The sequence below is a fragment of the Verticillium alfalfae genome, genomic scaffold (genome assembly GCF_000150825.1).
Source record: "Verticillium alfalfae VaMs.102 supercont1.4 genomic scaffold, whole genome shotgun sequence".
Lineage (NCBI taxonomy): Eukaryota > Fungi > Ascomycota > Sordariomycetes > Glomerellales > Plectosphaerellaceae > Verticillium > Verticillium alfalfae.
In genome coordinates this window covers 1,670,951-1,686,418 of record NW_003315035.1, presented here as the reverse complement: position 1 = coordinate 1,686,418, position 15,468 = coordinate 1,670,951, and the positions used below count along the sequence as shown (strand labels likewise).

General features: G+C 55.5%; 6 protein-coding genes across 6 annotated transcripts; 5 read left to right on the top strand and 1 right to left on the bottom strand.

The window, feature by feature from the left end:
* Positions 1-1,091: 1,091 nt before the first annotated feature.
* Positions 1,092-2,066, top strand: VDBG_03974 (DUF757 domain-containing protein; the record flags this gene model as incomplete). Its single annotated transcript, XM_003005975.1, has 2 exons — positions 1,092-1,264; positions 1,335-2,066. 2 exons carry the CDS (start codon positions 1,184-1,186, stop codon positions 1,752-1,754), a joined length of 501 nt encoding a protein of 166 aa, XP_003006021.1.
* Positions 2,067-2,732: 666 nt separating this feature from the next.
* VDBG_03973 (multidrug resistance protein) lies at positions 2,733-7,063 on the top strand (the record flags this gene model as incomplete). Its single annotated transcript, XM_003005974.1, has 4 exons — positions 2,733-3,148; positions 3,203-3,854; positions 3,906-6,350; positions 6,470-7,063. 4 exons carry the CDS (start codon positions 2,733-2,735, stop codon positions 7,061-7,063), a joined length of 4,107 nt encoding a protein of 1,368 aa, XP_003006020.1.
* A 501-nt stretch (positions 7,064-7,564) lies between these two features.
* VDBG_03972 (predicted protein) lies at positions 7,565-8,814 on the top strand (the record flags this gene model as incomplete). The annotated part of the gene is made up of 3 exons (XM_003005973.1): positions 7,565-7,632; positions 7,697-8,124; positions 8,198-8,814. 3 exons carry the CDS (start codon positions 7,565-7,567, stop codon positions 8,812-8,814), a joined length of 1,113 nt encoding a protein of 370 aa, XP_003006019.1.
* An 881-nt stretch (positions 8,815-9,695) lies between these two features.
* On the top strand, positions 9,696-11,807 carry VDBG_03971 (drug transporter; the record flags this gene model as incomplete). The annotated part of the gene is made up of 3 exons (XM_003005972.1): positions 9,696-9,945; positions 10,030-11,489; positions 11,640-11,807. 3 exons carry the CDS (start codon positions 9,696-9,698, stop codon positions 11,805-11,807), a joined length of 1,878 nt encoding a protein of 625 aa, XP_003006018.1.
* Positions 11,808-13,221: 1,414 nt separating this feature from the next.
* VDBG_03970 (predicted protein) lies at positions 13,222-13,688 on the top strand (the record flags this gene model as incomplete). The annotated part of the gene is made up of 2 exons (XM_003005971.1): positions 13,222-13,327; positions 13,459-13,688. The coding sequence occupies 2 exons, from the start codon at positions 13,222-13,224 to the stop codon at positions 13,686-13,688; spliced, it is 336 nt and encodes a 111-aa protein (XP_003006017.1).
* A 311-nt stretch (positions 13,689-13,999) lies between these two features.
* VDBG_03969 (F-box domain-containing protein) lies at positions 14,000-15,222 on the bottom strand (the record flags this gene model as incomplete). The annotated part of the gene is made up of 2 exons (XM_003005970.1): positions 14,000-14,124; positions 14,220-15,222. The coding sequence occupies 2 exons, from the start codon at positions 15,220-15,222 to the stop codon at positions 14,000-14,002; spliced, it is 1,128 nt and encodes a 375-aa protein (XP_003006016.1).
* Positions 15,223-15,468: the final 246 nt, after the last annotated feature.

Sequence of the window (15,468 nt, the reverse complement as noted above, 5' to 3'; positions counted from 1 at the left end):
ATTCGTACGCAAAACTTAATTGCGTGGCCAGGAAATGCCTCGACAACGCGGTCTGGGAAATTTTTGTATGTCTCCGACATGTAACTTCCACCCCTGTCCACATTGGCGCTGCTCCAGTGGAAGCCTTCTCTCATAAGCCGAGGAAGATCCGGCGTATCGATGCGCAGGAAGGCGACCCAAGTTTGCTGGCCCGGACGTTTTTGGTGCTCGGGGACGAGCTGATTGGCTGGATGAATTCTCATCTGCAATGTGCCGGGTCGTGCTGCATCGAGAGCTGAATTCAGGGGAAGGTAACGGCGAATTGCCCAAGATGATGAGCTTTGTTTGGAGTCTGAAGCTTCGTCGGCTGTGGGAAGATGTGCTTCGTAGGGGGGAGGGCCAGCGGCTTCGAGCTGACGTTTTGCAAGCCGGATTGGTGCGAGTTCTCTCAAGAAATCCATCGTCGAGTTATATATCGTCTGATTATCTGAAGATCGGGTTGGCAGATGATGGCACAGGAGGCTGTTACTCATGTTGCTCGACACGGGGTGGGAGCAGGGTTGTGAGCGACTTCAGCAGGTCTGGGTCCGATCTTATACTTATATATTGTGACGCGAAATAAACATTGGGAAGCTTTGATGGACTTAACCTCTTTGCCTTTCTCCGTTGACAAACTTTATGAGAAGATGACATCCACAACCTTGGGGATTGAGTTTCAGAACGCACGACAGGTCGGTCATTTGTAATCGCATCTCCGTGTGCGCTGCATGACGAGTAGCAGCACCAATATTGGATATTGAAATTCTATTCAGGAACTTTTTTGAAAAGATTTTTGACCACTCGGGAAGCAGAAGGCCTCAAGATTGAGACGCACGGTGCTTGTATCGCGACTTCAATGTTGTGGTGTTCTGGTGGTTTGTGGTTTGCAGTTCACATGTCGTCATCACAGTGATGTTCACTCGAAATACTGTGCATAATAACTGTGCTGTCCCGCGGTACACCGAAGCTCGGTGAAGGCTCTCGACGGTGCCAGAACCCCACACCCCACCTTCGACCTACACTTGGTCATGTCAAAGATTTGCGCAAACCTCAACACCACAGCCGATCTGTTTCCGCACATCAACTACAACCCTACACAGCAGTATCGCGACCTTCCAAGAAAAAGAAGAACACCCGCAAAATTATCTGACGGACATAGCCCATCATGGATATCGACGACGTTCAGCTCACACCCCAGAACGTCCCGTCCAACTTCAATGCTGCGGAGGCCGACAACCTCGAGGATGTGAGCGCGCCTGCCTCCATTTTACTCACGAAAATGGCAAATGCTAATAAAAGATGCGCCCTCCCAATAGATCGAGAAGCAGTTTGCCGTCAAGGCCGTTCAGCACATGGAGACGTACTGGTCCATCCTCGAGAAGGTCAAGGGCTCCACCCTGCGCCTGACCAAGTTCGACGACGAGATCTACGAGCACCTCCTGAAGGACTTTCCCGACTTCGACCCCGCCGAGACGATCGACGAAGACAAGATGAAGAGCAAGCAGGGCAAGGAGAGGTGGCGCAACTTCATGATGGCCTACGACAAGCGCGTCGATGACTACAACTTTGGCACCATGATGCGCACGGGGCCCAAGTTCGAGTACGGCCAGAACGAGGTCATCTTTGTGCCGCGCATGCAGTTCTACGCCGTTGAGATTGCGCGAAACCGCAAGGGATTGAACGACTGGATCTATGAGCAGGCGCAGGCGGAGAAGGCCAAGAAGGCATCTAGCTAGGCAGCGGGTGGTTTATGAATGAAATGACAAGCCTTGGGCACAGATCTCTCTGACTCCGTCGACTCCGGCTACCTGCAAAAACTGTGCGACACCATTCCGGAAACCACGGCGCCATATCATCTGATTGATCCGACATGCCATGGTGGCGCTGGGCGCCTCGGTGGCACACGCATCGAGCGACTCAGGCTGAAATGGTGGCACACACCACGAGAATGGCTTTGAGGTTGCAATATCGAGGGATCACCTCGCCCTTAGCCACCAACATGGAGAAATGGTTGGAGCTATTGATTTCTTTGTGTCTCAAGTGTGACCAGAGATGTCCTCTTTGAACCTCGTTACTCCCAAGACGAGTGTTTTGATTGCACCTACGCCCAGTTCGAAGTTGGTCGATACCAAACGAAGCTCTACCTCCAAGGTAAATCGTTGCTGCATTCCGGCTGCTCTATACCCAGATCTGAACGACGATCACGGAATTATTGGACAGTCCAACGCAGAAATCGCAAACATTTCAGTCTTTCACATCCACTGTGCATACTAATCATGAGCGCATATCAGGAAAGTGTGCTGTTCAGCTGGACCTTCTTCCCCTGTGGTGTACGATTGTTCCCCAACACCTGGCCCCACAGGCGCCCAGAACAATATGAAGACTCCTAACCACCACAATGAAAGCTGGTCCTCGGCCAAAATTCAACCTGAATAATCTCTCGACCTGCCGCAATGCTCGTGCTTTCGAATCGTTCCTTGTTCCTACGCGCAGCCCTGCTCTGGTTGCCAATCTGCTTGGCACATGAACATGATTCCATCTCTTTCTGTTTCCAATCAATCTCATGTTCAGATATGCCTCCATCGCAAAGATCGGATATTCAACGGACCGACAACACTTGTGGTCGAAGAAATTATCCATCGTTCAAGACGAAAGATCGTTGAATTCATCGTAAACGACAGCCATCGCATAACATCTCCAAAGATCCAGATCAGATGGAGTCTGCCGCAGCTGTCAAAGTATCGTGGAGAGATCTTTTTGCTTTCACCAGATGGACACACTGTGTCGCTCTCGTCCCGGCAGTCATCGCTTCATGTGCCATCGGGGCATTCAAAACTTCGTTGGCCGTCACTCTCGGTCTCTTCTTCCAGTATACCGTCGATGTTGCCGACGGCTCCGTCGGAGGCCCAGAGACTATTAAACGCACGGCAGCCCTGAGTGTAATTCTTTGCGGGCTTGGAGCCGGTCACTGGGCTGCCAACACCGCCTTTTTCGCCTCTTGGGTTCTCTTCGGCGAGCTGCAGGCCAGGAGCACTCGCGAACAACTGTTCAAGAGCCTCCTTAAACAAGACATGTCCTGGTACGACTCCCAGTCCGAGGGCGTTTCCAGTCTTCTCGTGCGGATCGAGTCGTAAGTCTCCCTTTCTTGTGATCACACCGATATCAATGGCATCTAACATGGCAGACAAACTCGTGAACTACAAATCGCCACATCCCAGGTTCTTGGCTTTCTCATAAGCGATATCGTCGTCTCCGTCGCCTGTCTCATCGTCAGCTTTTACATGTCCTGGAAGCTCACTCTGGTCCTGCTCGCCACTGTTCCCATCTCGATAGTTGCGCTCACTCTGGCAACTCGTCGCCTCCAATCCGCCATCCAGTTACAGAAGGCCCACCTCTCCCAAGCGACCAAGTACGCCAACTCGTCGATCACGGGCATCGACCTCGTCAAGATCTACAACGGCTTCGACACAGAGGTATGGCACTACCTCAACTCTATCAACGCTTCGATGAAGCAATACCTCGTACAGGCGCACTGCAACGCGGTGCAGATGGGCTACGCTAAGTTCTGGGTCGTCAGCCTGTTCGCGGTGGGTTTCTGGTATGGGATTGTGCTGGTGCAAGAGGGCGCGAGCCCGGCCCAGATCTTGACGACGTTCTATGCCACCTTGACTGCCCTGCAGGGCATTGAGAATCTAATGCCGCAGTGGCTTGTACTGGCTAAGGGGATGGCGGCTGGTCAGTCGCTTCGACAGACTGGCGCGTATGTTAACAGGGGAAAGAAGCGTGTTGGCACCCACAAGCCGAGCTGCTGCATTGGGGATATTGAAGTCAATGATGTAAGTCGACCGTTGCATGTGTGGAGATCTTCTAGACTGACCGTTTGGTAGGTGAGCTTCGCATACCCCTCGAATCCCGACCAGATTGTCCTCCAGAAATCATCCTTTCGTTTTCGTGCTGGCGAGACGTGCTTCATCGTTGGTAAAAGCGGCTCTGGAAAAAGCACATTGGGCAATCTTCTCGTCAACTTTTATGAACCGCTCACTGGAACCGTCTTGGTCGACCATCATCTTCTCCAAGATCTTGATGACGAATGGATCCGAAGGAATATTACTCTCATCCAGCAAACAAGCGTGTTGTTCAACGAGACGTTCTTCCGCAACGTGGCATTCGGCCACCCATCTCCAGACGATGTCACCCTCGACGAGGTCAGGTCAGCCTGCGACACAGCCATACTACAGTCAACGATTGCCGCTATGCATCAGGGGCTCGATACACCCGTTGGCACTGGAGGTTACAGCCTTAGTGGGGGGCAAAAGCAGCGCATCGCCCTCGCCCGTGCCAGGCTGCGCGACCCTTCTATCCTCATCCTCGATGAGGTTACAAGCGGACTTGATCTTGTTAGTAAGACTCTCGTTATGGAGGCTATCCGCGTCTGGCGCCGGGACAAAACGACCATCATCATCACGCATGATGTCTCCCAGATCAAGGACGACGACTATGTCTTCGTCATGGAGAAGAGTCGTCTCGTACAAGAAGGCTACCGAAGAGATATCTCTGTCGACGAGGGTGGCTTCTTTGCCGCACTTCTTTCTGCTTTGCATGACGAGGATATCGAAAGCGAGGGTTCGGCGGACATTCCATCGCCACTCCAAGAGTCATTCACCGATAATGAAAGTTCGTTGGTATCAAATCCTAGGGAATCATCCTTCGTGGGAAAGATGATCATGCGGGAACTAGACCAGGCCTTCGAGAGGCCCGATACCGGTCATTCGTCACGACCTTTCTCTCTCGGACATGGAACCACACGTGCAACAGAACTTAGAATGACGCGGATCTGGGACACCCCTTCTCGGAGCCGAATGAGGTTCAGTCGAGGTCTGTCGTGGCATGTAGCAGACGGAGAGGCGTCTGTACTTGACGAGAACCGTAAGGGGGCGGTAAAAGCACGTGCGCGACCGATGAGTAGCGGCTACGATGAAACCACGTCTTCTTGGAGGCACAGCTTGGACCTTGTGCAGATGGCGGGAGTGAACATCCAACATCTTCGGATTGGCACGCCTGCCAGTCGGCAATCATGGCGGCAAACTTCTCACCCTCTGCCACCTGACAAAAAGGCTTTCGACACCCGATGTGGACCTGAAGCTGCTCGCCCAAATATGGTGATGGCCGATACGCAACAGAATGTGTTACCGAACCCGTCCTCCATCGCGCTCTCGCGCTCGGTTTGGGCGCAACTGTCGAATCCTGACCGCCTCAAGCTCCTGTCTGGAATCATACTCTGCATCGTCGTCGCTGTCTCCGGACCTCTTTTCGCGTTCGCCCTCACCCGCCTCCTCGAGACCTTCTGGGCGGATGAGGACGTACAGCGCTCAGTCGGCCAGAAATGGGCCGTCGTCATGGTGGCTGTTGCAGTGATCGATGGACTTTCCACCTGGTTGGGCAGATACCTGATGGAGTTTTCGGGTCAGGCCTGGGTCAATGCACTGCGAATTGAGGCATTGAAGCGAATCCTCCAGCAGCCCAGATTGTGGTTCGATAAGCCCAAGCACTCAGCTGGTCGGATTACGGAGTGCATGGACAGGAACGCCGAGGAGATGCGGAACATCGTCGGCCGCTTTGCCCCCATCATCATTGTCGTCACGTTCATGGTGCTTACGGCCTTCATCTGGGCGCTGCTTGTGCAGTGGAAACTGACTTTGGTTGCGCTGTCAGGTGGCCCGGCCATCATGGCGACTGTCAAGGCCTTCTCTTACACAAGTACAAAGTGGGAGACGACCTGCAACCAGGGCGCAGCAGACACGAGCGCCGTGCTGGCCGAGACATTCAACAATATCCGCGTCGTCAAGAATTTAACTCTCGAGGCTTACATGTCAAAAAAGTATAACAAGTCGGCTGAGTCCACCTTCAAGCTCGGCATCCGGCGGGCGGCGTACACCTCGCCTCTCTTCGGCCTGTATCAAGCCGTCAACTTTTTTCTGCTGGCTCTTGTGTTCTACTACGCCATGGTACTTGTGGGCACGTACGAGGCAGGGACAGCGCAGATTCAGCAGGTGTCCAACCTTGTTCTCTTCACCATGGGCCAAGCAGGATCTCTACTCGGAACAATTCCTCAGCTGGCCGCAGCTCGAGCCACGGCAGCGCAGATGCTATACTACGCCGCCCTACCAATACATTCCTCTGACGAGGAAGACCTCGACACGGGGCTTGGCAAGCTTGCCTCGCCTCTTCCGATCAAGATGGCGAATCTGAACTTTACATATCCATCTCGGCCCGCGCATCAGGTCCTCCGCAACCTCTCCCTCGAAATCAAGGCCAGCACCTGCACAGCCATAGTCGGTTCCTCGGGCTGTGGCAAGAGCACGCTGATATCTCTCCTCATGGGCATCTACTCCCCGCCGCCTCCGACCCTTGTCTCTTTCGAGAAGCGCCCACAGCTCACCTTCGCCGGCAGGCCCTTCTGGACATTGACCAACACCACCTTCGCTCAGCCATGGCCTTCGTTCCCCAGGCCCCTTTCCTCTTCCCTGCCTCAATCGCCGAGAACATTGCATACGGTCTGCCCGATGCTTCTCCGCTCCGCAGCCAGGCGAGTCTCGATCATGCAGCGCGAGCGGCCGGCATTCACGATTTCGTCATCTCGTTGCCTGGAGGCTACAGCACCCTCATCGGCGAGGGGGGGACAGACTCTCTCGGGGAGGGCAGGCCCCAGAGGGTGTGTATCGCGCGAGCCCTGGCGAGGCGGCCGAAATTGTTGGTGATGGACGAACCCACGAGCGCGCTGGATGCTGAGACTGCGGAGATGGTGAAGGGGACGATTCGAGGGCTGATAGCCGAGGCGGGCGAATTTGGCATGGCGGTTGTCATTGTGACGCATGCTCGGGAGATGATGCAGCTCGCCGAGAGAATCTTGGTTTTGGAGGACGGCAGCGTGGTTGAGGAAGGGACCTGTGAGGAGTTGAGGGGACGAAACGGGGCATTTACAAGGTTGGTTGGTGTTCGAAGGCCGACGCTGAGGGGGGGATCGCGTGACGATAACCAAACATAAGGGGACTCGCAGCAATCGACGAGAAGAAAGGCTCTTTCAGTGCTCTTATTTCCTTTTTCATCCGCATTTGCTCTGCTCTATCATAGAAGGACAGTGATACCGCAGAGGAAACAACCCCTGGGAGGTCCCCACCAGACTCGCATGGCGACTTCCTCTTCGTGCTCAACCGTGCCTTCCCTATTCACGCGTGCCATGGCCCAAACGCCTCTGCAGGCAACACGGCAGAAGGCAGACAGCTGCCTTAGTGAATACAGTCTTTTTCTTCCCTACTACCTGCACATGAGCAACAACCTTTGTGGTATCGATCCCAAAACCTCGTTCTCTCCTTCCGCATACAACCGCCGACGCAGATATTGCATTTGGTGCATCCCTTTCCTGTGCCTTCTCCTACGATAGCACCACTCGTCACCTTGTAAACGCATCCAAAACTGTTCTTCATAGGGTCGCACACATTCCTCCCTTCATCGTCACCACCACACTCTGGTGGGCCTGCTGGACAGAATGGCCTACCAAGACCAAGTCGATGCGCTTGCCAAGGACCGACTCTTTCTGCAGCGTAACAGTCCGAGGTACGAGTCATTCCGCGTAACTCCTGCACATATTTTTGGTTATTTAGCTTCTGACCTGCCTTAGTTCTGACCACAAGCGGATCCTCGAGAACAATGAAGACAACCAGCACGCTCAGAGTGACCAGGCTACCCCTCTGGCTGCCTCTGCCAGGCAGCGGAAGCTTCTGCAGACCACCCTTGTCACAGAGTTTCTCAAGCCCGCTGCTATTTCCGAATACCTTCAGGGCAACCATAAGCGCCAGAATGCTGACGACGACAAGGACGTCGACTATCCCCTGACCATTACCGATCCCAACTGGCAGTGGGGCAACCCCACGACCATTGTAACCTCTAGCAACCGAGACAAGACAGTCACGCTTCTTTATTTCACCAGCACCACCTTGGAGTGGCATCGTCCTCACAGTGTTGATGGTCCAAGGACGATCACAACGACCACAACCGTTACCGAAGGCACCGTCACAAACCAGCCCGTGACTTCCCTCGTGGATACCTGTGAGTCCGTGCGCCAGCGCTCAGTATAGGAGAAGCATCCTGACCACTGTAGCTACTCAAGTCTCTACTGAAGTTAGAACCTCCGAGGAGCATGAGGTGTCCACTGTCGTTGAGACCATTATCAAGACTGCAACTGCCCCTGCCTCTAGGTCGATCGCTGAACCTGCAGCCACCAGTGCTGCCGCTGCAGAGGCGAAGGACAAGGTCGAAACCAAGCACGTCGTGATCATCATCGCTGCCGTCGGCGTCTTCGCGCTTTTTCTCTTCATGATGGCCATAGTCGTGCCTCGCCTCAAGCGTTGCTACAAGAGAAGAAAGGCTAACAATGAAGTCATTGAGCTTTGCCAAAACTATGTCAGCACCCAGCGGAACTGGAACGAGGAAAATCGCAACAAAGACGAGCAGCCGCCTTTTACAGGTACTCCCGTTCCCGCCACGGATACAGTTGCCCAGCGCGGTCCCTACGATTACCCCATGCGGTATGCGGCCGACCCCGCTGCCGGTTTTCCGGCCGAATTGCACCATCAGGGCAGCCAGCACGGCTCAGGCGGAATCCAGGAAGCCCGGGCATACCACGAGACGTCCATTCCCGCTTCGAGCCACGACGAGTATTCGCATCCTGTCAACGGCCAACAGAAATATCCGGTGGAGCTTCCAAGCAATGGAACTGATGTCTCCGCGCGTACATAGGTGCCGGGCAGCCTGCGCTTGATATTGACTCGCAAACTTGAGTTTAGAATCTGAGACTTCGGGATGAACGGTTGTCAGATGATACATCGGAAGCATAAGAAACAGACTGCATTGAGAAAAAAAAGAATTGAAACCAATTATCTTCAGCCATGCGCTAAGGGCAGATACCTCTTCGTGAAGATGCTTTTTTTTTTTTTTACTGATGATAGCTGTCGTCAGGTCTCCCATCCCGGAACCATTCGCGGAACGTCGGCCACGGCGGAAATACACGGCAATAAGTGTTCTCCGCCCTTCCCCACAAGGCCCAGACATCTGGTCTATCTGTCCCACGGACTTCCTGGGCGGCTGAGCTGTGCAGTGCAGCCGGAAATATCCTGGAGATGCAAAGCGACAAGATGGCTCGCGCCGTAAAAGGCAGGACCCTCGCGCATGACGAAGGGGGCGGGGAAATTGACCACAAGGCACGCAAGCCTACCCGCTGTACGCATACTCGATCTCCAACGCGCCCAGTCCACCATCACGACACCGCATGGGCTATGATCCTTGTTGCTTCTCCGCCAGATCCACCTCCTGACCGCCCTCTCTAGTTCTTCAACAGTGCTGTAAACGTCCATGGTAGGAGCCCTGCGGCGAGCTCGCAAACCCTGTTATTCCCGTCCACACCGGGCCACCACGAGCATAAGTTAGCCTCTCGGCGCTCAGATTCAACTCGTCATGTCAAAGTATTTCATCTGCTCCAGGACCCCCAATCGACTGCGGGCCGGCGGGCCCTTGGACTTCTCCTCCAGCGCACTCCACTGAACGAATCTCTTCGCTACCTGGCGGCTTCCATGCTTGAGGATCATTCTCAATATCACGCATGAATCCTCATCCTGTACAGCATGCAGAGCGCTATCGATGCGCCTCGGTCCAAGGGCAGGCGCTCAACGCAGGAAGACATGAGCGAGAACCGACAACCCACAGCTTCTTTGGACCTTGACGCCAACACACCCATCACCTACCGATATCTCGGCTTTGAGACTCTTTTGCCTAGTATACGCTACGCCGATATTGACGTGGATGCGCAGCAACGCCTGCCACCATGTCCCGACGACTCCAAGTTCGGCTCACCATTGCAGTGGCCCCAGCATCGTAAGCATCTCGTGCTGGCCCTGTCTTGCGCGGCGACTTTTCTTACGGCATACACATCCGGCTCGTACTCTCCTCCCGTCGCAGCCATGGCAGAGGACCTCGGCTCGTCCAACATTGCCATGATCGCCGGCATCACAACGTTTTGCATCGGCTTTGCCCTCTCACCAATGGTACTAGCACCCATCTCGGAAATCTACGGCAGAAGAATCGTGCTTGTTCCCTCGGGCATAACCTATGTTGCTTTCCAGGCTGTCTGTTCAGTCATGCCGAACCTGGCTGGCATGCTGATCGCCCGCCTTTTCGTGGGCATCGGAGGAGCCGTCTTCAGCTCCGTCATTGGGGGCATCATTGCCGACATGTGGACCAAGGATACGCGCAATACCCCGATGGCCCTCTTCAGCGGCTCGGTCCTGGCTGGCACTGGTGCAGGGCCCCTCCTTGCCGCCGTTATGATGAGCAGGATCGGGAATAAGACTCTTGCCTGGAAGTGGGTATTTTGGCACCAAGTCATCGTAGACGCCGTGCTGGTCGTCTTGATCGTCCTTTTCTTGGACGAGAGTCGTGGGTCTGTCTTGCTGTCGCGCAAGGCCAAGGTCCTTAACGAATGGTACAAGGCACTGGAGGATGCCGGCGTCTACGGTTGTCGGTTCGAGGAACCCGAGATTCTGAGCGACAGTAGCGACACGACGACGTCGGGCAGCGACGAAAAACTTGCCTCTTGCCAGTGGACTGCCGCCGACCAGCCTTCTCGAGCGATGACAACAACAGTCCGCCTGCGCTGGCTCGTGAAGGAGGACGAAGAGCGCGCTTCCCTGGCGCAGCTGATGAAGACATCGATGATTCGGCCGTTCCACCTGCTAGTCGCCGAACCTGTCGTCTTCTTCTTTTCCCTCTGGTGTGCCTTTGCCTGGGCGGTGCTCTACTGCACCTTTGGCACCATCCCGCTGGCGTTTTCTCGCGTACGCGGCATGAATATGGAACAGTCGGGATACTTCTTCGGCTCCATGATTGTTGGTGCTTGCGTCGGCACCGTCGTCAGCATCTACCAGGATCGCCTTCTGGCCCTGCCCCAATGGCGAGCCGACAGCCCTGTCGAGACACATTCCTCGTTCTGGCTTCTCATGAGGCGGCGTTTCCCAGCCGAGGCCCCCGAGTCGCGGCTTTACTTCACCTGCCTCACCGCGACTTTCCTGCCGGTCGGCCTCTTCCTCTTTGGCTTCACCGTCGGCTCCGACGCGCACTGGATCGCGCCTGCTTTCGGCATCGGGCTCGCGACCTGGGGCATCTACTCTGTGTACCTCGCCACTTTCAACTACTTTGCCGACATTTACCACATGTACGCCTCGTCGGCGCTCGCCGCGCAGTCTTTCTGCCGGAATCTGCTAGGAGGTGCGTTTCCGCTGGTCACGGGGGCGTTGTTCACGAATCTGGGGGAGGCGCGGGCCGGTGCGTTGCTGGGCGGCATCGCCACGGCGTTGACGGTTATACCGTGGGCGTTGGTGTTTTTCGGACAACGGATTCGGTCGCGTAGCAGGTTCGCCATTGTAAGTTTAATCAATGGGAGTGTCCATGAGGGCGGATTACTGACACTAGACAGGCACTTCAACCACAGTAATGATTTATGATTCATGAGACAAAGAAGTGACGAATGACATGTGCCTCGAGGAACAGTCTGCTATCTAAGCGGTATACAGACGCCGTTCACCGTCCAGCCTCCGGTAAGGGATCGCGTCCACTGTAGTATGATGTGGAGGTACTCTGAGAAGCCGGACAGAGGCTTGAAAACGATCATCTCACAGACCACAAGTCGAGGAAGACATGTTGAGCGACCCAAGACGACTGATCCGGGACTGAATCCCTGATCAGACAAAGCCGCCACGGACTGGGCAAGATCCATGTCTCGCCCCGACTGCTGCGTTCTTCGACACCGCGACCTCGCGAGCGCTCCTCCATCGGGCGCATGCCACGATCTGATCGCTCCTTCCAGTAACATCCAACACTCCGGCCTCTGCGATAGAGAATGCATCGGTGCTGGCGTGCAGAAGCTTCGGTATCGCGCCAGCTTGACCCACGAATTCGACTCGGGCATGCGGAGGAATCTGGCGACGGAGCCGTTACTCCCAAGGACAAGATTTTCCGCGGTGCTGTCTCTTATCAAGCGAACTGTCATTGGGGATCGCATGGCATGCTTTGCTTGATTCGGACGTGAGCGGGACACAACGTCCTTCCCCTTGCTGAACTGCATCACAACGATTGGCCGTTCCCCCCTGCCGAGGAACACGGCATCTGCCTTTCGATGCAACTCTTGCACGACGAAGGTGCTGTCAACTTGATCATCAGCGTTGGCAGTGTCAACTTTTGCATCGTCATTGGCTTGGGCGTAACGCATCGTGGCGCCCGTCTCAGAAAGGCTCAAGAGGTCAAACTCGCCATGATGTCGGCTGGTAGCGGTCGTCTGCGCGGGGGCCACCGCTGGGAGAGAACGGCAAAAGGACCAATTTCTAGATGGCTCGTCTTGCCAGAAGTGAAGGAGCCGGCGACCGAGGCTGTTCCGGCCGCGGACTGCCACGATGGCCTCGAGGTTGCGATGGGACGTCATGGTTGTGTGCCCCGTAGATTTGACTAGGACAGCGATGAAACGAAGAAGCAATTGAAGGATTGGAAGCTGTAGAGGGTGACCGGTGAATGTAGACTGTGACGGTACGATTTGTTCCCGATTATGTTACGCACAATGGGGGTGAATTGCCAACTTATATCGCAACGCGAAGGGAACGTGTCCTGCCCCTTTGTGCCCTTCTTTGTGCAGCGCGCAGCACCGCCTGGGCGTGGCTGTTGGTGGAATTCCTGCGGCGTGCTGCGCGAACAAAGCCTATTATCATTCTTGCTTTGCCAGCTCCATTCTTGTGCGAAAGATGTTGATTCCGAGTCTGGTGTTAGGCACCGGAGCGGAGCGTCCCGGGCCTGTCCTCGTCGACAGCCGGTGAGCTGGCAGGACGAGGTTGTGCGGGAGGGATGGCCGAGCATGGCGTCATTGACCCGCCCATCGATGAATCGTCAGCCTGGAAACTGCTACAGGATAATGGAAAGGGCCTTGCTGCCAGACCAGCAACATCATACGCGAACACCAACGCTCGAGGGGGGGTTACAACCCGGTGAACGTTTGTTCACGAAGCTATTGACCGTGTACCGCAAGCCCTCCCCCCGCGAATCAACACGCCTCATCAAGATCACCGGCGCGCCTTTCAGATTCATCCATCACGGCCCACATCAACAGCCATGTCTGAAGACCATGGCCGCGAAGAACGCCCACGGTCCATCATCACAACCTTCCTCCTCGCGCACCAGCGCCATGCGCCGAGCGCAGCGGTGGTGACACGACGTTGTGCGCATCTGCTTATAAGGCGAAGCGCGCAACATGTCCTGTCTTCTTTCCTCTCCTCATCAAGCCATCACAAGCAAACAAGACAAGATACCACACACACACACACACACACAAACAAGCATTCACAAAAGGTAAAGCCACCATGTGCAACCTTACCAACCTCATCGCCAGCAACACCAACGGCACCGCCATGGTCGATGCTAGCACCAACGCCCACACGAACACCAACGGCAAGCCCGTTGCTGCCAAGGCCGTTGAGGCTCCCAAGCCCGTCAATGCTGATAACCCCTGGACCTGCGTCTGCGGGTACCGCAACGAGTACGGCGGCATGATCTGCGGAGCCTGTGGTCGCCGTGGCTAACCCAGGCCAACAGAAACTCGGGTCTGACTTCATGGTCGAGGACGATGCGGTAAGTCAAGCTAACCGGGTAAGAAACACATGGCAAACCATGCGCGGCACATTGTAAAAACAACAAGGACAAGCGTGATAGGAGGAAAAGGGACACGACGTAAAGTAGATAGTCACAGAGGGTAGCTAGCAGGCTTCTGTAAAAATTCAAGTCGCCTACCCTGGGGTAAAAAACCAACATTTGTATGCCCATTTTGCCGTGAAGCCATGTACTTTTTGTTTCTTCGTAACCTGAGGGGCCGCCCTGCCTCTCTCATTCATGCTCATGATACAGTCAACAGACTGTCAATGTCGACGCGCTCGAAATAGCTTATATGCCCAAAGTCCACCCAGAATTGCGCCAGCTTATTCGGCGATATCAAAAACAGCTGTGAAGGGATGTACTTGTCTGTTGGAGCACGTCAGCGAATCACGCACCCCGGCCGATCTGCATGCAGTAGAGTGACATGTGCATCAGTGAGATGCGCAGCCGTGAGAACATACCGCTAAAGTATCCTGTATTCGCCACGTGCCCCCTGCTCTTGACGATGCGCGCTCCGGCAAAGGGTTCCTCCGTCGCGACACCGGCGGACCCCTCGGGACCCAGGTCTTCAGCGATAAAGGTGTACTCGCCGCGGGGCACATTAGCGTCTCCCGTCAGTTTGATGGCTTCAAGCCTGCCGCGGTACACCCTGGCCTCGAGCTGCCGCTTCGCCCAATCCTCATCACTCTCCAAGGCGTTCCTCGCAAGCCCGAGCTCTTCGTCGGTCGCGTCCTTGTCGTCGGGTTGGTTGATCAAAAGAAACTCACACCCGTGCCCGCTGTAGTCGCCGACCCAGATGCCGCGCCACGGCTTGTGTGCCGTGGGTGTGTACAGGGCCGGGTCCAGGGTCGAATACGTATTGATCTCCTCGCCAATGTGGGGTCCGAGCGGCGGCCCACGGGGCGGCATGACTGCTATGGGCGGTAGGCTGTCGGAGCCGACATAGTTGGCCATATCCATCCACTGCCGTATGCGGAAGGCGCGATCCGAGGCCTCGGCTCGAGACTGCGGCCTCTCATTGAGCGCCTCCACAGCCGTCGGCACCGCGGCAAAGCCTGCAACCCGGTGTTCTGCAGGTATGGGCTTTGGGGGCCAGATGCAATCGTACGGAAAGGCTTTGGCAAGAGCTTCGGTCGCCACGTCGTCATTGACGGGACGTGCGAGGGAGAGGTTGCTGAAGACGTAACCTGGACGGTTGTCCAGCATCATGGGCGTCTCGGCCTGGAACTTGGACGTGACGCGGGGTGTTAACGCAGCGGGGATGCCGGGGTCGTCGCCGACATGGAACTGAAGGATTGGTTTGTCAAGGTGTAGCTTGACCTGCGGCCGAAAGTCATGAATGACAACGTCGCTGTTGGCTGGCCAAGGCTGAAACGACGCATGGCGACGACTGACGGCGAGCAGTTGGTAGCCTTCGATGCAGCCACGGCGAGGATCGTAGCGGACGACGATGATCTTGCCCATGAGGTTGCGGTCGCAAAACCAGATCTTGTACTTGGGGAGGAACCAGTGAGGGTCATGTGCACCATAGAGCTCTCGGAAGGTACGACATGGGTATGGTGAGGAGATGACGAGGCCGGGAACGTTGGCCTGGACGCGTGGCAGCCATTGTCTGTCGGCCGTGGCGTGGAGGTGGATGTGTCGACAGGTACCGGCGACGAGGGCGAGCTCTCTTGGCGAGAGATGGGCAAGAACGGCGTCGAGGAGCTC